Raw genomic sequence first — 22,407 nt, forward strand, 5'->3', positions numbered from 1 at the left:
TTGCATTTCAAGCAAGTCAATAATATCATTAGCTTCAAAAGCAGTATTCAGATGGTGTTTTGCATTCATCACATTTTTTTCCATTGTGTGCTGTCTTCTGTAGCAAGATCAGGGATAAATGAAAAATTCTTACAAGCCATCTGTGTTGGGACGGTGTTTCACTTGTCATCTGCAAGACCCTTAGCAATTCTCCCTGCTTAAAACCAAAAGTGTTGCTTCCACTCTGACAGAAGTTCTGCTAAACTCTCCCTTTGTAGTCTCATCCTTGATCACAGGTCTTTGAGGCTGCAGACTGGGACCTGAACAGTGTTCGTAAGCTTTTATGGCTTATGGGGTGCTACAGAGAAAGAGTTGACTAGACCCTAAGGTGTTTTTTCATAAACTGTTCAGTTGTGCTTGTGAGGATCATGGAAAATCCTAAGCAGAGAAGGAAGAAGGAAGGGCCTAAGTTAAATGGCATGGGTAGTGCGTTTATGGGATTATTACATGCTTCCAGAAACAGGAGGCACAAGGTGAAACCCCAAGTAGTTTTAGCCACACACGGAGTGTATTAATTCCCTTGAAATGCACTGCTTGCCTTGTCACTATTCATGTTCCGAAATCGATTTTTTAAATAAAAAATAAGGCAGAAGTCAGAGTAGCTTCTAGACTGACAACCTGTCAAAAGGCAGTGCTTCCCCGGAGGGGTTTCACAACGATGAACTTTCTTTCATCTTGGTTTCTCCTTGGTGGCTGTTTTTTCTCGATTTTTCTTTTCCTTGTTTCTTTTTTGTTTAAACAGATTGTGGTTCATTTTTTAGTGAAGTCCGGATTCCTTTTCATTTATAAGCTATTTTCCACTGGATCTACTAGAAATGTATTCATATTTTTTAAAATCATCCCTTCTGTGGTCCAGTGTATTGTAAAGTTTCATGTTCCTGATGTCAGACATCCTGTGGGAATAGGAGACTGCAGAGCCTTTCATCTCTGTCCATGAAACCAAGTCCAGAGCTGTAAAAATTCAGCATAAAATTATGAATGTTACTTCATTTGAAATCATAAAGGAAAAACACTCTCTCACTTGGTTTTCGCAAATCATATTATTACGAATTGATTATCCACATAAAGTTTATATTTTTGCTTTGTTCCATAATGTCTGCTCTGGTTATTAAAACGGGTAGTCATTACCATTACTAAGTATGCTGGTTAAGGTCAGATGGGTCACTCTCAAACACTAAGCACTGAACAGGTTACCAGAAAGGGTATTCTGCTGAAAGTCCTGGGTTTGACCAATCTTCCTCCCACCGTGTTTTGGAGGAGTCCAAGTTTTGCAGCCTGGGTCCTTCCATGCACAGCAGGCTTAGAAGTGGGTGTGTGGCCGGGGAGAACAAAATTAAGAGCATCTTGACAATATTTCACATTCTTCCGAACGCTTTTTGCGCCAGTCCTTTGAATTGGAGCATGTGAGCTCTTCCACCACCCCAGCTTGTTGCAGCTGTCCTGTAGCCAAGGCAAACTGGCTTCTTAGGGAAGGGCGTTGCAAGTTTTTGGTGTCGGTACCCTGGGAAGGCGCGTGTTACGTGGCAACGAGGCTTTGCGTGGCCGCCAGCAGCCTCACCATCCCTTTCTTCTGTCTCCTAGGTCTCGCATCCGCCGGGAGCTGTTCATCGAGGAGATCCAAGCGGGAAGCCAGAGCCAGGCCGGGTCGAGCGATTCTCCTTCGGCGAGAAGCAGCAGAGCCGCTCACAGCTCGGAGGGAGACAGCTGCGACGGCGTGGACGCGGAAGGCCCACCTGAAGGAAAGCCGAGCGGTCCGGAGGCGGACGAGTACAGCAATGCAACCACAAAGTCTCAGGGAGGGCAAGCGGAGTCGGCTCTGGAAGCGGGGGAAGAGGCACTGCCTGGCGCCAGGCCTTCGGAGAGAGCGGAGCCGTTCCTCTTGGGAACGGAGAGCCTGGAGGACACCGACGACGAGGGCAGGCTCAGAGCGCCGCGCCAGAGCTCTCCAGCGGGGTCTCAGCGTTCGGGAGAAGCTCTGGAGACACTGCCCAACTCCGCCACGGAAGGGGATGCCTCTACCTCAGCTGCCTCCACCTCAGTCCTTACAGGGGAGAGCTCCTACAAGTCAAAAGAAAGTTCAGAGAAAATCTCCAGCGTGCCAAGTACGAGTTCGACGCCGGCCGCAGGCTCGCAGAAAGCCAACTCTCTCCAGAGCTTGTTCAGCTTCTCCGAGGCCGCGAGCTCCAGGAACACGCGAGACAGCTCCTTGAGGAAAAAGAAAGCAGCAAACTTGAACAACATAATCCACCGCTTGGAGAAGGCCGCGAGTCGAGAAGAGGCTGTCGAGTGGGAGTTTTGAGATTAAAACTCGCCCAACTCTGGAGAGCTGGGAAGTGAAACTGGACCTCTACTGGTTTTATTGTGTTGCGCACTTAACCGCCCTGCGGGCCACAGGGCAAAAACGCCATAGGCCAAGGTGCATATAGAAAACAAAAGGAGCGTTAAGCCCAATTTATGTTTGTGTTTTCGAGGAAGAAAACTGAAATGTGTAGTCGAGCTTTTTTGTACCCTGAAGTGTTTTTATTATTGCCCTAAGTGATTTCCACAATTTCTGGAATAACTCATACAGCTTTGCCTTGTGCCCTCCTCTTTGGTGTGGGCTTTAAAAAAAAAGAAAAACGTTTAAAAAAAAAAAAAATCAAACCCACATATTAAAAGGGGGCTTTTTATCTGCCATCTAATGGCTACAGAGCGATAATACACTATTATCTTCTTAAACCAGGAAAAAAGGGGAGATTTTTCAAAAAAAAAAAGAAAAAAAAAAGAAAGTTTTTTGTAGCTGTTCAGTTGCCACTAAGAGATTGCACAGTCAACCGACTCTAAACACACTAGTTTGGATTCCTACATATTTTCAAGAAAAGAAAAGAATCTTGTTGTTTGAAACTTTGAATTAAAAAAAAAGAAAAAACACATTTACTCCACATATTTTTTAACAAAACAAAAAAAAGTCACATCAGGAAAATATCTTAATTTGTGGTAGCTGACTTAGTGTTTTCTTGTAAGTGAAATAGAATATTGACACGTAGTGCACATTGTTTCATAGCTTTAACTGATTCTGGTCTTTTGCAGACCAGAATTTGTTTAATACACTCCATTTTAGGCCAAATCAGGACAAAAAAAAATCTGAATCTAGGTATTTTATAATCTGCTTTTTAACCTCTAACCACAGAGCACGCTGATCAGACCTCATATCTAGGAGGTTTAGGAGACAACTTAGAAACAGCATGTACTTGATCATTTCACTTGGTTCGTAGTGTACAGGATTTCCTTTCAGTAAAGTCAGATAGCTCAAAAAAACGTTGGCCAGTAACATTTCAGCCTGCTACTTCGGGGACGTATTCTGTGACCCGAAACGTTCAGCTTACCTGGAACCGATGAAAGCGTAGTTCATGTGTACGACTGCTGTCACACACCACTAAGAGGGACTGGAGCTGCCTCAGATAGAGAAGTTTTCCTGCTGTAGGTGGCCATTTACTGACTCTCTTCCCACCGCAAGCACTGATTTTAAATATGTTTTAGTTGTGGGAAGCTTATTTTTTACGTGGAAAAATAGTACATGGCAATGACCAGACGGGCTCTTACCAGGATGGAAGCAGCCCAAACTCCAAACCAAAACGTTCATGCTCTCGAGTCCCAGTCTAGCCCATTCTGCCCTGCAGAAATACAGCCTTTTGCCATTACTTTATGCACAGGTTAGGGCTGATCAAAGTACAAATCAAATTCTAACTTGTCTCTAACTCCTCCTGTTGTCTATATGTATATGCGTGAGCATAGAGGTGTGTGGAAGGATGTGTGTGCGTGAGTGTGTGCGTGCAATTTTATACGTCTGTGTATTTTCTTACGTACTTGTGCACACATAGAGTGCATTACTGCCACCTTTTTTCAATAAGCTGTTTTATCAGTTATGGCTTCTACAAGTTTGCTAATTTAGACTCCTTTATTGCCATATCTTTAAAACTAACAATAGATGATTTCGGAATATATATATATATATAAATATATATATATATAATTTTTTTTTGCTTATTTATAGGTGCTGTATTTTATTATCTGATTGTTAGGAAGGGATGAAAGGGGGCAAATATTCTTTAGAGGGATAGACTGCCGGCAGTATTGGGTATAATTTACAAGATGTAGTTGTCATACTGTATATTATTGATTGAAGACTTTTTGACCGTATTGTGTATCATTGAACTTTTGTCTTAGGTCAGCATCTTTTTGATGACACTTTAATGGTGCATTCATTACTTCTTAAGTTTAATTAATATTACTTTTCTGATTTTGGGGGAGGGAGGGATGGGGAGAGGAGTTCCGACTTTAAAGGTATGTTCCCAATATTACACCTCAGTGTGCTTGTATTAATTCATTAGTAGGATTTTTGACTGTAAGATGTGAAACCACATTTCTTGCATGATGTTTTAGAACTTATGTATTTCATTTACAGTCTCTTAACATGCAACAGCAGCACTTAGCGCAAGTTTCACAAATTAAGAATCAGTACACTAAAATCAATCCTTTTCATGATTAAGAAAAGAAGGCTCTAGGAGGCTGAAAGGCAGGGATTTGTTTCCTCTTTTTACTGCTAGCTGTTTCAGGGTACCTCCTTGGGTACTGGGGACTTGTGATGCAAAACTAAAATCGAGGAACAGAGAGAGCAACGGCCCCTTTCTGTGATGAGCTGAGGAGATGGTCTGTAATAGCAAACACCAGTGTGTGACAGCCCGTACTGGAAGCGATTTTGGCTTCTTATCTGGAGTGCAGTTAGTCCACGGGAATGGCCAGCGAGGGAAATAACGTGGTGAACAAAGTGTTACCTCTCTGTATCTGTACAGTGGTTTGGTTTGATGTAAAAAGCACAGCTCCATCTATAAATGCGCGTCCTGGTAAAAGTACGCCTACCTTAATACAAGTCATAACAAGATGCGTCTTCAGCCATGAAGCAAAACTTCTGACGAGAAGACAGAGATATTTTATGTTCTGAATTTTTGTCTTTATTGTTCGGTTCAGGTTGTGTTGTGGTTGTTTTGTTTCTTTAAGTAATTCTAGGCAGTACAGTTGCCAGTCTGTTTCTACTGTCCTTGTCTGCTGATTTGAGATCCAGGTGCTTGATGCAGTCAAGTGGTTACTCTCGGCTTTCTCGATAGGGAGGGTGGTTTGTTTTTTTTTTCTGTTTGATAATTTTTTTTAACTTAATATTCCCCAAACTGTTCTTGTGCCTGTGTCAATATAATTGCATTCCATAATGCTTACTGAGAGCTCTTGCTGCATTATCCGACAGCAGAACTGTATTCACAGGTTGAACACAAATGCAGCATTTAAGGTCAATCTCTCTTCTTAATAAGCAATACGTAAGTGCCTTGAAACTTGTATCTTTTTTTTTTTTTCCTGTTTGTTTTTAGATTGCTTTTCAGGTTTCCACTAGTTCTTTAGGGTTCTTTAGCATCTGCCCAGTTTTTAATGCTATAATGGTTTTTAAAATGCATATCTGTAGCTTGCCCTAGAGGAAATTTTTCTGTTATAACACTAACTGTTAATTCTAAGCTCCATTATTACATTTGAATCATGTAATTTTGCTGGATAAAGACAGCATTCACAAGTCAGAAGTCACTCCATCCTGCCAAGGGTTGTCATTGGCATCTATTATAAAATTAATCAAATCAAATGCTGTCAGTATTTCCTATATTTTTGGCACTTTATTAATGGCTTAGCTCCTTTTGTTCTTTCATATTTAATGATCTGCGTTGAATGTGGATTAGCCTGCTGAGATGCTGTGGGGGCGGCCCGGCCGCCCCGCTGGGCATCACTCGGGGTCCCTTGGTGAGCGCCTCGTTCAGGGCACGGGCAGACAGACGCCCTCAGACCGAGCTCGTAGAGTTGAAGCGATGCTCCCAGCTGTTTGTTCCCGATTTTTAGCCAAGGTCACAGCTGCTTTTCTGTTCCATTGGAGAGCAAAATGGATTAGCTTGAACTACTGCTGAGATTCTCTTGTTGGAGATGAGCTACCTACTGGCTTTCCAAACGGGCAGAGTCCTCCCTGGTTCAGAGACTTAACTTCAGCAACACTGAAAGATTTTAGCTGTATTTCTGTTCTTGCGCGGCATTTGAAAGTAACGCTTTTAGGAAAAAATATGTATTGGAGTAACTTTTCTTTTTACTTGATTAACAGAAAAGGACAAAAAAGTTGCAGGAGAAGAAATGCCAGAGAGTAGCACTGGGGCTTTTTATGTTCTTCGGTCACTGCGCAGAAAGGTGAGCAGTGTTACAGAGGCACAGGGGACCTGGGGCTTGTTCCATGGCATGGTCATTTTGCAGAGCATGGAGCCTGGTCACTGATGACATTTCTTCTCCTGATGGATAAAAGCACAGATAGTTTTCAGAAAAGCTGTAATGCCAGAGTCTGTTTTGTTCTGATTTGTTTCTTGAGGTTCTTTAAAAATAATTTTATCTTTCTATATCGAGTTCTGTGCTCTTCTAAAGCTGTGGATGAAGGGCCCAGGCTGTTTTAACACAAATACCTTTATATTGCAGCAAAAATTGTCGTTTTTCTTTCTGGATGGTTAGAAAAGGCAAAAGGTGTAATACTTGTTTAGGTAAAAGTAAGGGAAGAGTATTCCTTGGCAGAGGGGTCATCCAGTGTGACTGTCAATGCACTTCCATTTTTGAGGATACAAACTTCAGACGACAGGATTGCACATTACAATTGGCAGAAATGGTTCTAATTACAGTTGCTGTTGATGCCGTAAAATTTGACCATTTTATTTATTCATCTGTAAAATGTCTCTAAATAGAGCCACGCTGTAAAGGAACCTTTATCAGTGCACTCTGTCTCTATCCTGAATTAGTGAATACTCAGTAAAAAACTCTTTGCTGTAATAAGAAAGATCAGTCATATACTTAAAGAGAAAAAAATATATTTACATGTGCCTTTCTCATTAGGTGAAAGATCCTCACATTAGTTTTATCAAACTTGTTCAAATAGGAATGGTGTAGAGAAGGAGGTTAATGAATGCGACAATTCTATGCAATATTCTCTATCCAATTACTTAAAAGTTGCTGGTTTTCAGTCCTTTAATGGGAGTAATAGTAAGCTATAGAGGTGCATCATTCTGGTGGTAACTCAAATTAGAAAGGTGATACATTTACCTAAATTAGGGTTGAGGCAGATCTGACAAAGTAATGTATTGAAATAATGGAAAATGGTAACAGTGATTGCAGTCCCCACTAGCACAGTTGCAGTCAGAAGTCTGTCATTTTCCATCTTAAAATTACAAATTCCAAGTATTCTGAAAATTTATAGGAAATAAAAATGCTTCTGGCAAAAACAGGGCTGGTTAGAAACAGGAGAAAATATTATTTTGACCATGTATAAATTATGAGAATAGATGAAAAAAATCCCTTGGTTTTGGACACATCCTTGCACTTAAATCCAAATCAGTTTATTTAAACTGAAATGTTGCAGTAATCTGGACTAGTGCCTTTAGCAAGGTTGCAAAGAGATCGGAAATCTTACTTAGCCATTTGTTGCAAGCTGAAAGAAAAGCAGTTTGTTGCATGCAGATGGAGGGCACTATTTTTGCTTCATTTGTGTCTTTTTAACACGTGAGTTTCTTAAACTCTCTCTTCTTACTTCTTGACTCCGTGTACATATCCTAGAGTATTTTCTGTCCTAGAGCCACCCTGTGTGGCTGAGTCCTGTCCTGTGAGTGTTTCTTGAAGACTATCAGAAACACAGGAGAAGAAAAGTTGGTTCTTACGTGGGAGGGAGGGTGATTTCACATTCACTAAAACCAAATCATGTCTTTCCCGGGAGTGAGTTGGGTTTTGACCCTGCTGAGACAATTTGCTCATATCCTCTTACTCCTAAACGTGACTCACACAGACAAAACAGCTGTAAAGCAGTATTCAGTTCACATATGCATTGGCCTGCTGCATTCCCCTTGCACTTTCTGTTGCCCCACTACTTGAACATCAACATTTTCTTCCTTTGTGTTGCATATACAATCAACTTACTAAAAAGAAAAAAAGAGAGAATTTAAAAATTCTGTACAAAAAAAATATATATTTTTTTTTCCAGCGGTTTAAAATCTTGCTGGATGGTTTTAAATTGCAAGGAGAATCACTGGCTTGGAAAGCACAAGATCTAAGTTTCTTTTCTGGCTTAACCTTCTCAGTTTGAGAAGTGACCTAGTGGTCCCTGTCTCCTTCACGTATGCGTTTGAGCTCTGAAATGTAGAAATATTATTTCACAAATAAGTTCTTTCCTCCCCATCCCTTTTGTGGGATGTATTGACTATGCCATATGTAAAATATAGTTAATAATGAACTTTAAAGCAAGACAAGCCCTTTATGCTATGCCTAGGGACTAATCCTACATGACCAGGTCATGTACCCTACCCCGTTAATATGCAAGGATATAAAGTTTCTGTGCTCTGAAGGTGAAATTTATCCTTTTGGAGAAGGTTAGCATTAGGCCTGTGCACTTAAGTTTTCAAAAAAAGCCTTAAAATAGGTGTGTGAGTGGTGCCATCTCTCTCCTCAGGGATGATTTTCCCCCCAGTCCAGTGGTACTGTGGCATATGGGATGCAAGTTATTAGTTGTAAGGTCATTTCCCAGCTGAACAAAGTCATTCATTGAAGTTTTATTAGTGAGAACCTCTGGTACAGCCAAGGACCGAGGGCACCCACTTTCCCCACAACCTCTGTGTCAAACCCCAAACCTTGGCTGTCCAGGGAAGTGTGCATTTCTACAACTAGTTTATGAATGAGAAAAAAATGGTCTGGTGCCCAGGGTTGGTTTTTCATTACTAGTCACAAACATGTTGAGACACAAAAGTGCTTTAAAAAGAAATGTCCCCTTTTAAAAAATTAATGAGATTATTGTATTTTCCTTGTCCAGCTATTCTACAAAACGCAATTTCTGCCATTGTTCAGGCTTGCTTTATTTGTTTGATACTCGTAGAAGGGTTTTGCCACAGTTCTGTTGATTTTTTATGACCAAAACCGTTGGTTTCACATTATTGTTTCTGGTTGTCTGTTGAAACAGGCACGTGCCAAGAATGACTGAATTCCTGACCATTGCAAAATAATATAGGAAACAGTACAGCAAAAGTAGATGGCTAAAGTCCCCACGATATCATGTCTTTGACTTTCTGTTTGATTCTTAGAGACACTTGTACGACGTAGTACAATCTTTATCCAAAGATCCATGGAAGTGGAGAGTCAGGCCAGGAGTTCCCTGCTGCTTCGGTGACACGCCTGCTTGTGGCATAGTTACTGTGTAATTCTGTGGTAATGTTCATAACAGCACCATCTCTCTGTTGGTAACAGGAATCATGGCATTAAGTCGTGTTACATCTTCTGTCGATGCGGGTAATGAATATGCATTTTTAGGAGTTGTTAAGTGTGTGTATGTACACGATTCCAGTACGGGAAGCCCCCTGTATGTATAGTGTTTACATGCTTGGTCTTGGTGGGGCAGTAGAATTGGCTACAGCCAGAATCATGAAATCATTTGGGGCATAGGTGAGTGGAGGCTTAAAACTACTCTGTATTTTAATGCATAGCATGCTGTTTTCCCATTTGTCAGATAAGTTCCGTGTTGTAAATGCAGGATTATCCATCTGAGAGGTCGGATTTCTTGAGATATGCGGGTTCAGCTAACCTGGGGAGGGAGAAGATCACGTTCAGAATACATAAAAATAATTCCGAGGGTCTGAGATGTGCAAAAGCCAGGTAATTTGAAATTAAGGGTCAAACTTTGTCTGTAACATCCCATAACAGTTGGTGTGAGGGTTTTGCTTTGATGTGGCCTAGGAGAAGTTAATATGCTAGATAGCTGCACAAGTAAATCATACTCTGCTATATTTAGGTACAGTGGGAAGATGAAGAATAAAGAATTTTGCCATGTATTTAAACAGTTGTAAAAACCACTGATCAGTAAATGTAGCCAAGTAACAAATATAAGCAAGTGGTTTGTTCTTGCTTTCCCTGAGCAATATTCAAGTATTCTTGGGAATGAGATTGAAATTCTCTACTTCACAGTTCCTCTTGGAAGGCAAGTGCTGTGTTTTCAAGAGAAGAACTAAAACTTGGCATTTGACTTGCTCTGAAGTACAATCCTATCTCCAAGTAACTAAAAAAAAAAAATGTTTTCTACAATCAGTCCTTCAGTCAGACTTCTCTGGCTTTTGTTAGTTTACATTAGACCCTTAGTACTATTTTGATGTATTATTTATGTGAGTAAATTATTACTAGCTTTAAAAGTGTTTCCAAAGTACCTAGTTACCTCTGGATGCTGGTACAGGCTCTGCTGCGAGTGCTTGAGCATCTGGCTCCTAAAGGAGGCGTGTGGGGAGTAAGCAAGGTCACCTCTGTGTCGTACTTTTCTTTTTCCTTGAGCAGGGCTTCCATTTCCTTTCACCTCCTCAGGAGGTGGGGATCGTGGAAAGGTCTTTTGTGGGGGGAAGAGGTTAGTCTAGTTTGAAATGGTTTTATTTTAATTCAACAGGCATGTCATCAAAATCCTGTACGTTACTGCATTGCCCATTAAGTTTTTAGTTCTCGCTACTTTCCTAAAATGTAGTCTTTAACAAACTTTCTATACTTGGAAAGCTATGTGCCTTATTTTCTAATCTCTTTGTGGAGAATAATCTAAAGCACAGTGATCTAGATCGCAGCATTCACAGCTTTTCACTTGGGTGGGGGGAAAGCAAGCGCCAACCGAGGAGCACTTGCGCGGCCCAGCGTTAGTTGCCCCCTTGCTACTGAGCACTTCAAACACTGTGCGTTAAGTCTTTGTGCAATAGAAACTCTCACTCTGCATCTGGAGGCCCCGTCCGCTGAGCACAGGCGAGTGCAAGCACTGGTTATGTGAATTTGGGTTCCTGACGAACAGCCCTGCCTGGCTTGGCTCCAGCAGCACGGAGGGCGCAGGCTTCGAAAGCCCAGCACTGCCCCGCGGCGTTAACGCTCCCAAGGCCCGTGCCGTGCCCGCAGGTCTGTCCGCCTTCAGGAACCGCTGGTGGGCTCCAGCCCTTGCTAACTGCTACATGTCCTTCGTGCCATCGGGAATCCGTGCCGTCTGTCTTGTCTTCAGGGCTGGCTGTGGGGGCCGAGGCGCTGTAGGGTCAGTCCAGTCGCGTTGGGTCTGGCGAAGCTCGGGCTTCCTCCCACCTGCATCCTCAGCCCTCAGCAGCACTGCTGTGTCACGCTCCAAGCTTGCTCTCTCTACAGCATCATAAGGTGAAATACGCAAAGGCGGTTTGTAATTAGGAAAACAATCTAACATTTCCTATTTATGAGATTAATTTTAACAGTTTCTTTTTTTTTTTTTTTTTTTTGAGGTTTGTTTTTATTTGATACGAACACAACAGGAGTATACATATCCTGTGAGCAGACATTGGAGAAAGTTGGATGGAGTGGGGTGCTGTCGGCTCGTATCCATATCATTGTGCCCCTGTTGTGTTTCCTAGAGCAATCATTTTTAAAAGAAAAAAAAAAAAAAAAAGTATTTTATCTAAATGCCTAATAAATAATATTATTTAAATAGTTTTAAAATAATTTAGGACTGAGAATAAGAAGCCTCAGTTGTGAGAGAAGAGACTTAAAATATACAGAGAGAGAAAATACCCTTAGCCTCCTAGAGCCTCTACTGAGAATTTCATGAAGATGCAGTGCCCCTTTGTCAAAGTACATTGTGATTTACTCGCGTGTTAATTTAAAATGAGAGACTGGTTTCCTGTGATGTTCATCTTTGTTGGCATATGTTTGAATTTCTGAATTCAAGGCTGATTTTCTTCTCATTCAAAGTTGGTCAAGATTTAAAACAAAAAACTTTAAAAAAAAAAATCAAAAAAAAAGAGGAAAAAAAAAACGAAAAAAAAAAACACCTGGTGCAGCAGCAGCAACTTTTCCTGGTGTGAACTCTGGAAATGCACGTTGTAAATTGATCTTTGTCACGGAGGAGTTGTTTAAGTTTTCTTGCGGTGTGGAAACACGTTCAGACAGGCTGTCCCTGGCTAGGTAACACGTCATGAGCGAGCGAGAGAAAAGCTGCAGAAGCAAAAATGAAAACCATTGCGCTAGAAATTCCCCCTGCTTGCGGCAGGGGAGCGCGTGTCTGCACGAGGGACGGGGCAGAGGGCCACCGGTCAGCACCGAGCCGGCCGGCCCCGCGGTGAGACCTTACGGTGGGCAAAGGGGGAAGGTGCTGAGCTAGTTGCAGGGCACATCACCACTTCTGTGGATTTGGAAGCAAATTTGCACTTTGCCTTTCGAGGGTGTCCCACTAAAAACCATCAGATGCATTTCCCACGCGAGTTTTTTTTTTTCCTTTGACGTAGTCTGAAAGAAAAGAGAAAACAAAAAAAAAAAAGCCCTATGGTAACGATTGGATAACTTCAGCAAAGAAAAAGCTTGTTCCTGTCAGAATACTCTATGCATTTCTGTGTTGCAAAGTGTTTTCTGCCGTTCCTTTCACAAAAGCGGGCACTGTGCGCCCCACTCGCTGGAAATGCTCCGCGAATGTCAAATGTACGAATTTGGACGTTAATTCCAAAGCAGATGGAGGCTGGCTGGGGTGGGGGGGATGTTTCTTTTTTTTTTTTTTTTTTTTTTTTTTAATTGTTTCCCTCATGTCCCTTTTCATTTTTTATTAAAAAAATTAACTCTTTGCATTTGTGCAATAACTACTTGCCATGATAATGGGCAGACCTTTGAAATGCCCCGACTACTAACACAGCACAAGATGAACTCAAACAGAAAGTGGTGTACTTTTTCCTGAGAACTTTTTTTTTTAAATAATAAGCTCAGTTTTTACCCCAGTGTATTGTGGTGTCTTACATTTTTAGCAGTATTTTATATTTTTTCTGTAACGCACTAAGTCTTAGATGTTTTTAGAGCTTGTTTGTTATATTCACAATCACAGATTAAAAAAAAAAGATCCTCACAAAGACCCAATTGACCAAAAAAAGTGTCATTTTTTTGTACAAGTAGCTTTGAGAAGCCCACATTGTGTTGCTGTGACTCATCTTTTGTAACATTTTATTTCTTGGTATTTGTTTAAACATAAAAAGTAAGAGTTTATATGGCTGGCAGTAGCGGGGAAGCGCTCCCTCCGTCAGCAGAATGGCATTGTTTCTTCTGTCTTTGTTTGGTTAGCCATATAATGTTTGTTCTCAGCACTGTACAACGGTCCCTATATGATATGGAGAAGCAATATCACTGTATGAAACTCACACGATGTATTATTATTATTATTATTCACTAGCACCCTAGGTGTGATAATTGAAGTAAATATCTTTTATACAAACACAATTACGCGTGGGCTGTCTTTATTAAGGTGAGACCTGAGTCCAAGCAGCAAACATTTACATTGGCGTTCTGACTCTGTCAGTGATGTCCAGGGGAATTAAGGGGCTGGATTTGGTGGGGATTTGTGTTTACCGTGGGGACAAAAATGTACATCTCATGTATCAGTTTCTGAGGGGAGAAGGGAGATGTTTTCAATACTTTCTTTAAGTGTTGGATTTCCAAACCGTATCCTTTTTCAGTGAAATTCAAGTGTTGTCGGTGAGAGGTGCACACCCAGCTTCACGGACAGAAAAGATGTGTTTTGAGTCTGAGACTGCAAGGGGAATTGTGCTGAGCACCAGACCAATATTATTAGCTAATTAAAAAACAGACAAAAAACAGATTAAAGAAATTGAGGTCAGAAGCGCTTGACATTCAAAAATGAATATGGATACTTGGCTCACTCTTTATTTTTACAGATACTTTATCTAAAGATGAATTCATCTTCTAGTGCCTTGTAAGATGTTGTTCCTTTAAATACACTGAGTAGTTAAAGAGAATTTAAAATTTGGCGTTGGTAAGGAATTGATATGTTAACCCATCAGTTGAATTATATTTAAAAAAACAGTAGAATAAACCTCTAGCTTGAGTACTCTGGTTTTCAGGTAGAGTATGTGTGTGTGCGTGCCTGTGTACTGCTCTTTTACCGGGCCTGCTGTGTCTGCTTTTTGAATTGTGTTTTTTGAATTGGAATTTATTTTGAGGGAACTAAGTTTACTTTGTCTCTTCTTTAACTGCATTAGGTATGCACATTTCCTGTGTATTTTTCGCAACAGGCTGTAAGCACATTTGCTGTGTCCTAGGCTGTTTCCTACGGAGTAGGACATGCTCAGTGTTGCAGGAGGAGTTTTGGAAGCCCAAGTTGGAAATCTGCTATAGTGCTATCCTAAATGTCGAGCTAGTTATCCTGGAGATCGGGGAGCTGGGATGGGCTTTCCCCTCATGCTCCCTTCCCTCCAGGTATCGCAGGAACCCAGCCAGCTGGTTTCACTCTCAGCCCTGTGGCGCTGCATTGGGTGCTTGCTTTTGCTCTCCCTCTTTGCCATCTTGAGCTTTGATAAATCCTGCAGGAGTGGGTCACTTTAAAATGGATCAAAAGTACTGTATAATGCCTTCATTTCTTTGTGAACATGTGCTTTCTGTTTTTGAAATGTCTGACCGGTTGTTTCACAGGTTGTAAAGGTTCTGGGCTTAACACTTTTTTTTTTTTTTCCTAGTGCTTAATGACCAGTCACACTGTTGATTGATATAAATGGCATTGTCTTGTAGTCTTGTATAATTTTATCCTGATCACTTGAAGCTTAATGCTGAACACCTACACTTTTAAAGTGTTATTACTCAAGTTGGTTAATATGCATATTTATAAGTCACACTTTTCTTTAGGTATGGCGGTATTGGCACTGACGTACTAAAACCACGTTATCATCAAAAGATGCCTTATACTTTCGAAAGCACAGACCCGGTAATGAAGGTGGAGGGGGTTTGGTGTAGCTCAGAATCATGCACCCAGTATAAAACCAGACTGAGCTCTTCAGCCTGCATGTTCAGAAGTTTATTTCTGGAAACTCAGAGGGCAACCAAAACCACAGGGTCAGGAGCAGATACCTAGGCTATTCCATAGAGGTAGCTGGATTTTATGCAACAGCCTCATTTTGTAGCCCCTCAGAAGGATGTTGAAAATCCCTTTTCAGAAGGAGAAGCATGTGGTGCACGATCCCACAGGCACTTCACATCAGCGCTGCGGCATGCCTGGGTGTCAGTAATGTTTCTGTTAGTCAATAGCTGCTTCTGAAGTTAACTGCTGTAGCAAGGGTGAGGTTTTACACTGGAAGTACTACGAGCATTGCTGAGTTAATGGGAGAAAGTCTCTTTTGTAATATCCTTAGGTATGGGGCTAAGTTAGCACCAGGTGAGCAGATGGGGGCCACAGGTACTGCCTGTGGGCCTGCTGCTGCCCTGCAGCCAGCAAGAGGTGGTCTGGCTTTCTGTGGTGAGGGCCATGCAAACCGCTGGTGTGGTGCTCTTGGGCCCCACTCTTCCATTTTGAGCCGCTATCATTTTCTCCTAAGTGTTTCTGTTTTAATGGAAGTGCTGAAGAAATTGTGTACTTGCCAACAGAGGGCTTCAGAAAACATAATTTGATTATAGTAAAGCATTTTATTTTCTTTTTGCTCCAAGCTATGGGAAACTGATAAGAAAATTCAAACTGTTTTCTTGAACTCTTCCTAGTTACCCATGTAATTATCTTAGTACCCTTGGAAATAAGCCGCTCCTCTATGAAATCTCTCTCCTTACAGGGTGAATTTATTAAGTGGCACTGTGTTTCTTTTCTGGGGGCTGTTTATTTTGGAGTGGCTGGGCCAGGAGGAAGGGAAGGAGAAATCCCTCAACCCTTCCCTTCCCGGCAGGCCCTCAAAATTCCAGAGACATGGTAAAAGGAAAGGGGGGAAAGGAGGGGAGGGAGCAGAAATCGCGCCTGCACCTCCTCCCCCAGCAGCTGGCAGGGAAAGGCCAGGAGCTGGCAAACAGCTCCTTAATGACAGCCCAGGGGCGTCGAAATGATCCATCCCTCAAAGTGTGGGGCCCCTTGATTTTTCAGGAGCCATTGTTTCCACAAGCCTTTAGGTTTGTGCCCCTCCGTGTGCTGTGGCTGGCCAAGTCTGGCTAGGCCGCGGAGCGGTGTAGAGGAGGCCGCCATGTTATGCGGTGTTCCCTCTGCAAATCCAGCCTTGGGTCATGAGGTGCTATGAGGAATGCCCTCATCTCCCTCCCCTTGTTTTGCCCCAAGGTCACCTTCACAGTTGTGTCTGAGGGCACTGGTGAAGTCTGCAAGGGAGTCTCCTCCATTGTGAGCACAGCAGTTAGGGTGAAGGGCCTTTTCCCTGTGCTCCCGACCCTTTGTCACCAGGGCAGAAGAGGTCTCAGACTTTGTCCTCAGGCTGTGAGGTGTGATCTGCTTCCTACTGTCCCTATTTTTATTGTATTTTTGACAGTACATGGAAGTAAAAATAAGGTTTGCTCTTCTTGCCTTGGCTAGTGCCAGTCCTGGCTCCTGCCATCCAGGTCTGCGCACCTTCTGCGAGCAGCCCTGGAGGACATCACTGAAGGTTCTTGATGTCTTCTCCTGCAGCCTCTGCCTTTGCAGAGCAATCATTGCACTTCATCCCTGGAGCTTTCCCAGGGCTAGTAACAGTGGCTAAAGATTAGGTAGATGGTGCCTTGGAGTTTCCTGTGGCTTTTAGAGTTGTCATCATCCCTTTCTTTTTGCCATCTTCTTTCTTTTTTGTCCCTTTTGAGAAAATGTGCAAATCTTGCGGCAGGTACAGAAGTAATAAACGAGAACAGCCTGATTGCTTCTGGTAAGCAAAACTGCAGGCCAAGATGATTCCCAGACTAACATGATCTGGGCATGCTGGCTACTACAGGTGCTCTCAGAGCTGACTGAACTTTCTTCCCTCTGGAGATTTCTAGAAAGGTTGCTTCAAAATGTCCCAAAAGACCAATCCTTGTGTGACTTCTCTAGTGTTGGTGGGCTTTCTGGAGCACTTGACTTGCATCTCCACTATCTTTATTCACTCTTAGGAGATTCTTGGAAGAATATACACCCTTTGGGTGATGGTGATATTCCTTCTTTGCCTTATGAGGTGAGGTGGACCCCAGAAACAGTTCAGCTGGGCTTCTCTGCTCCAACCTGCTTATTAGCATGTACTTCCGAGCAGATTTGCACCACAGAGGACCCACTAGATTTGAGAGGCAGGGCTCTGATGCCTTGAAGTAAAGAAATGTTAAATCTTTCCCTGCCTTCTTATCCTGTTTCTCAGCCTGCTGACAGCTCACAGCAACAGCAGCTTCAAGGAAGGGACTTTGCATAAAGTTAAGACCGAATTAATGGTCCCCATGCAGCTGTGGACCATGCAGAAATGCTGTCCCACACTACAGAAGGGCCAAGAAGGAACTGGAACTGTTGAGATGTATGACATGAAAAGGCCTTTAACAAGACTCTGTTGTGGGAAGGATTTTGGCTCTGATCTTTTGTTCCTTAGAACACAGAAAATCATCCAGGACAGGATCTGCAGCATATGGACACTGCCCTCTCATCCCTTCAACTACAAAATGCAGAGTCAAGTCATCTCCCTGTGATTCACCTGGAAGGGGAGCAGGACTTTGGGCAATAATAGTACCGTCTTTTTCAGACTTCCTTAAAAGCCAAATGCCAAGTATTTTAAAAGCCTGAAATTGTGCCTTAATTTATGTATAAACCTGGGAGCTCTGGCATCAGGTAGAAGTGGAGCTGAGACTTTGTTGGCTTGGAAATTTTCATGGGAGACAAATGCCAAAAAGCCTTAGCATCTGCATGGTGAAGAACAACCATTTCAACTTCTGAGTAACTGTCCTCAGCAACCCGGTCATTAACCAGAGCGGCCCAACGCGGGGAAAGGCTGAGAGAGCTGGAAAAATCAAAGGACCCAGCTCCTGCTGCTTTTTTTGGATCTTGCACCTCATCCTGGCGCGCTCAGGCACCAGTGTTTGTGTTGAGTGAGTCTCCAGCTTTGAGCCTGGGTTTCTCAGCCTTAAAGTCAAGGCAGTCCAAGACTTGGTTATCTTACCATCATCTTCCTTCCAGTCAATAAAATAGGCTTAAAACCTTTGAAGTACTGGATTTCAATGCACTACAGTTGACTTCTGAGAGGGTAGATTTCAAAGAAAGCTTCAAGCATGCCACATCATTTCTCTTCTTGTTTTCTTATATTTTTACAGTTATGTAAATCCGGGGAGGCCAGACAGTAACGGAGGCAGATTAAAAAGTTACCATGAGGCAAATGAGGGTGTGAACGTGCAGAGCATCAGCTAATTTGCAATAACTGCCCATGTGTGTGCTCCTACCCTGCAGATCCCTTCAGCAATATCACTTACCTCTCATTTCCTTCGGGCTAAGAGGATTCACATGAGTAGTTACTGCAGTCTCTTGGATGTGTAGCAAGTTACAGCCTATCTCACCCCAAGGTGATTTATTCATCTGTCTGTATCCTCAGTAATCAAGCCACCATCTTATGGAAAGATTGCCTCTCATTTATTTATGTCTGGCCTTATAACTTCAAACTAAGTTGCTAGTATGTCTTAATTCTCTCCATCTGTGAAAACAGATGCTGTTTATTTTGGATGATTTGCCAAGGGAGTCCGATTGCTGGGGCTTGTTACAGGAGTCAAAGTTGCTGTTGCTCCGTGGCAGCGCTGGGCTCACTGGCTTCGAGCGCTCCCGAAGAGCCCCTGCATCTGCTGGGCCCAGAGCTGCTCGCAGCGAGCCGCAGAGCCTGGTGCCTCGGGACTTTTCCTCGACACTCGCTACAAGGATTTTTTCTTGCAGCTCCTGGAGGCACGCAAGATTGGCCGTGTTATCCAAAATGGAAGCGTGAGGGGCATCTAAATCTTTTAGTCTCAACTTAGGACCGTTTGTTTTCTCTCTGCTTGAGACGCCACATGGCCTGTCTGCACGGACACTTTGCGTCTTTCCAGAAGCACGCGTCTCTTGGCAGTGTCATCTGTGGCTGAACCCTTCAGGAGGCTGAACCTACAGGAGATTGCACCCAACAGATAACATCCTCAGAGCATATGGACTCAGTCAAGGCTCTTTTTAATCCCTCATTTAGTTTTGGTCAGGATATGATGCATTTCAAGAACCTTACCAATATTATTCTTCCTTCCAGACAACCAATCTTTTTGCAAGGGGCATGGTTTGTTGCAGAGGGCCCAATCACTCCTTCCCCACTGAGGTTAGGTATTTCATCAGGCCAGATGCTGAGTGATGCAGAAAAAGTTTGAAGAAATCAGAAGTCTCCCTTCACCCATCCTGGGGGAGCAGGAAGATCTGAAGATCTAGCAGCTGAGAGATGAAGAGGGGAAGGCAACCAGAGTAGTCAGGCAGAAAGGGGACCTGGGCTTTCCCATCCTTGCATCAGATGTCTTCATGATTTTATTCTAGTGTCTGCTTACTGTAAGCTCTGGTCAGTACCTCTGTTCTGTGCTACTTCATAAGTTTATTCAGCAACAGGGACCCTTGCAGCTTCTCCAGGTCAGTCATGCAGGCTGTGTGGGAGGAGGCCTGTGGCTGATGGTTTGCTGAGAGGTGCTTCTCTTCTTGCCCAGGATTCCTAGGAAGGTCCTGCAGGTGTATCTGCAGGGCTGTGGTGTTCAGGTGGTAGCCCAAGTTCAGCAGTACGTAGCCAGAGGTTCATGGATTTACTCAACCCTCGTGTTTGTGTCAGCAGAACTGCTGGGAGCGTGGTTACAGAGACACCATGAAACTTTAACGACCGATGTGTTACTGGCCAGCCAAGCCAGATAAAAGCTCAGGACTTCTGGATCAACGTCACGGAGGTTTTGGATTAGGAAAACCATGTCCCAGAAGGTTCCGGTTCACCCAGCCAACTGCTGATACCATCGCTAGTGCCCCATGCAAAACCCGGTCCTGTTCCCATGTGCTCAGCCACCTTGCCACAGACCCCAGGAATGTGTAAGAAGGGTTTCAGCACTACTCCTGCCTCGGGTACTTGCTTTCTGGGTATCGGGTGGAGCTGGCAAGGAACAACCAGACCTCCCAGTGCGGCACCAGGCAGGGCTGGTGACTTCGGCCCACACCGGGCCATCCAGTTGCTGCATGTCAATGCTTTTACTTGTAAAGCCATATCAGGGCGAGGCCTGGCATGTTGGAGATGGCTTCTCTCTTGCCTGAAAAGTCAGGGACGACTAATTTTGAGGATAAAGATACCGGGTTTAAAATGCCGGTTACCTCAGGGCTTCACCTTCTTTGTTTCATTATCTTCTGCAGCACCACTCCGTCCTCCACAGCGTTTGAGGTATTTGCACATCTGAAGGGTCAGAGGCAGGAGGCGACAAAGGCAGATTCTCTTTGCTCAGCCTTGAAGCCTGGCATGACCTGGGGAATGCCTGCTGCTGCTGGAGGGGAGCGCTGCTGGCCTCTGACCTTCCGAGCAGAGAAAAGTTGTGATTAAAAAAGCTGCAAAGAAAGATACCGGGGCAGGGGGGTCAGAGGAGGCTCCATGCACTTCTGCATTAGACGTGGTTCCTGTCTTGTTTTCACGGCCCATTTGTGGAATAGTGGCCAAAGCGTTGGAAGTGAACCCCAGGGGAGGAAGGATGCATCTTTTCTTTACGAGTGGGAGACGAGTTCCTGTGCTGACCTTTTGCACTCCTGAGCAAACTGCGAAACTCGCTCCATGCAACCCAAAGCAAAAAGATGATTTCAGAGAGAAACCAGGGAGCTGGGCACCATGGCTGGATCTTGCAGAGGGGTCTGGGGCAGAGTCCTGGCCCCGCTCGGGCACGGTGCACCCACAGCACCATCGGCCCCATGCGTGCCAACTGGGGCAGCCTTTCACAGCGCTGGGCCCCACGGCCCAGGTTTGGCTAGGGAGAGCTTCCCAATTACATTTTAATGCAATTTTAAGAGAGAGTCAATTAAATAATTAACCGTAGGGAAGAGGTTTTCTTCTTTCCAAATCTTGTTAATGCAAATATTTCGCATCAGGCCACCCATGCTTCGGGAGCGCGGAGCCGTCCCCATTCCTTGCGGAACACTGACCTCCGCTGGGGCGGCTCGGATAGTGCAGCTGCCGGGGGCTGAGCAGGGCTTTTACCTGGGCCTGCAAAAAGCAAACATGCAGGGGGAAAAAGAGGAAAAAAAAAAAATAGAATCGTGCATTGTATCTGAGGCATGGGACCGCTCCCTTTCTCTGCAGACAGGCTCGGTCCCTTATGGATAACGTAAGAATTGCTTTTTGGAGAAAAAGGAGGGAAAATTTGCACTATCAGAGCTTGTGCTTTGCAGGAAAGCAGCATTTGCTTGGGCGTGATTTCATCCTGAGCCCAAATCCACCAGCGTCTGCAGGACCCCGACCACAGCCAGATTTGGGGCTGGCAGGACCTGTGGTGCCGGCACGGAGCCACACGCCTCGCGCCTTCCCTCTCAAGTCTTGGGCATGGGCAGGCAGCCCCCCAGGCACAGCCCTGCCCTCACTCCCCAGCACGGCGCTGCCTTCGCTGCCTGGCTGCTGATAAAGGAGGGGTTTTGCCTCCCAGCTGCCTGGAATCCAGGCTGATAATTACAGCGGGAATTATCAGGGAGGGACTGGCACGGCTGGGACCTGAGCTTTCACCCACCTGGAAATCCAGGCACTGAGGGACGTATCCTGCGTCCCTGCGGCGGGGAGGCTGCTGGTGGAAAATGCAGGGGCTGGGCTGGGGCTGGTCAGGTTCCTGCTGTGGGACAGGGACCCTGCTTGCTGATGTTCTGTGTTTTGGGATGCATTTGTGACCAGAGCAAGGTGCCTGCCCTGGGAGCCGGTCCTTTTCCTCTTGCTGCAGCTCCCTTATGGCCCAGCCACATCTCCGTGCTGCTTCACATCTGGGCTGGGGCTACACGAGGGGAGCCAGAGGCTTTGGGTCACTCCTGGAGCATCCCACCCAGTGCCTGTTGGGGTTTAGGCATGGGTTTTTCTTGGGGGAGCAACTGGAAGGATGCTCCTCCATGGAAAATCAGATGGGCAGGGACGTGGGAGCCATACAGCCTTCACCTGTGCCATGGGGCAGGGTTGATTCCCCCTGAGCCCAGCCCCAGAGACACCCCCTGTCCCCATCACACTGAGGCAGGCTGGGCGAGTCCCCTTTGGAGCACACCAGGGATCGCTGCTGTGCTCTTGACACCCCTAGAAATAGGGACAGAGCCCTGGAGAAATCGGGGTCGCTGCCCGCAGGCTGGCTTTGGTGCCCCCGTTGGGGCTCTCTGCCCCTTTCTGGAGTCCCCTGGGTGCAGCGCGTGGTGTTGGGCCACCCCTGGGTGACAGCCCCGGTTCTGTTTTGCAGTGCGCTGTGCGGAGCTGCAGATCCAGCTGACGGAGGCTGCGGCCACGCTGTCTGGCCAGAAGGAGCTCGTCGCCAAGCTGGAGCACGACCTCAGCACCATCCAGGCCCTCTCCGCCGTGCACCGCCCGGACGCAGAGG

General features: G+C 44.5%; 1 protein-coding gene across 8 annotated transcripts in view; it reads left to right on the forward strand.

Moving 5' to 3' along the window:
• Positions 1-22,407, forward strand: part of CUX1 (cut like homeobox 1) — a 268,491-nt gene that overhangs the window by 236,785 nt on the left and 9,299 nt on the right. For 7 of the 8 annotated variants that reach the window (XM_082776233.1, XM_082776234.1, XM_082776235.1 and 4 more), the window contains one exon: positions 1,621-13,347. In XM_082776233.1, coding sequence (XP_082632359.1) covers positions 1,621-2,338 — 718 coding nt within the window. In that variant the 3' untranslated portion in view covers positions 2,339-13,347. Of the gene's footprint in view, positions 1-1,620; positions 13,348-22,269; position 22,407 lie in introns of those variants that run through there. The other variant, XM_082776240.1, reaches the window with a different exon arrangement.

This window comes from Aythya marila, assembly GCF_965140915.1.
Source record: "Aythya marila genome assembly, chromosome: 20".
In the NCBI taxonomy this organism is placed as follows: Eukaryota; Metazoa; Chordata; class Aves; order Anseriformes; family Anatidae; genus Aythya; species Aythya marila.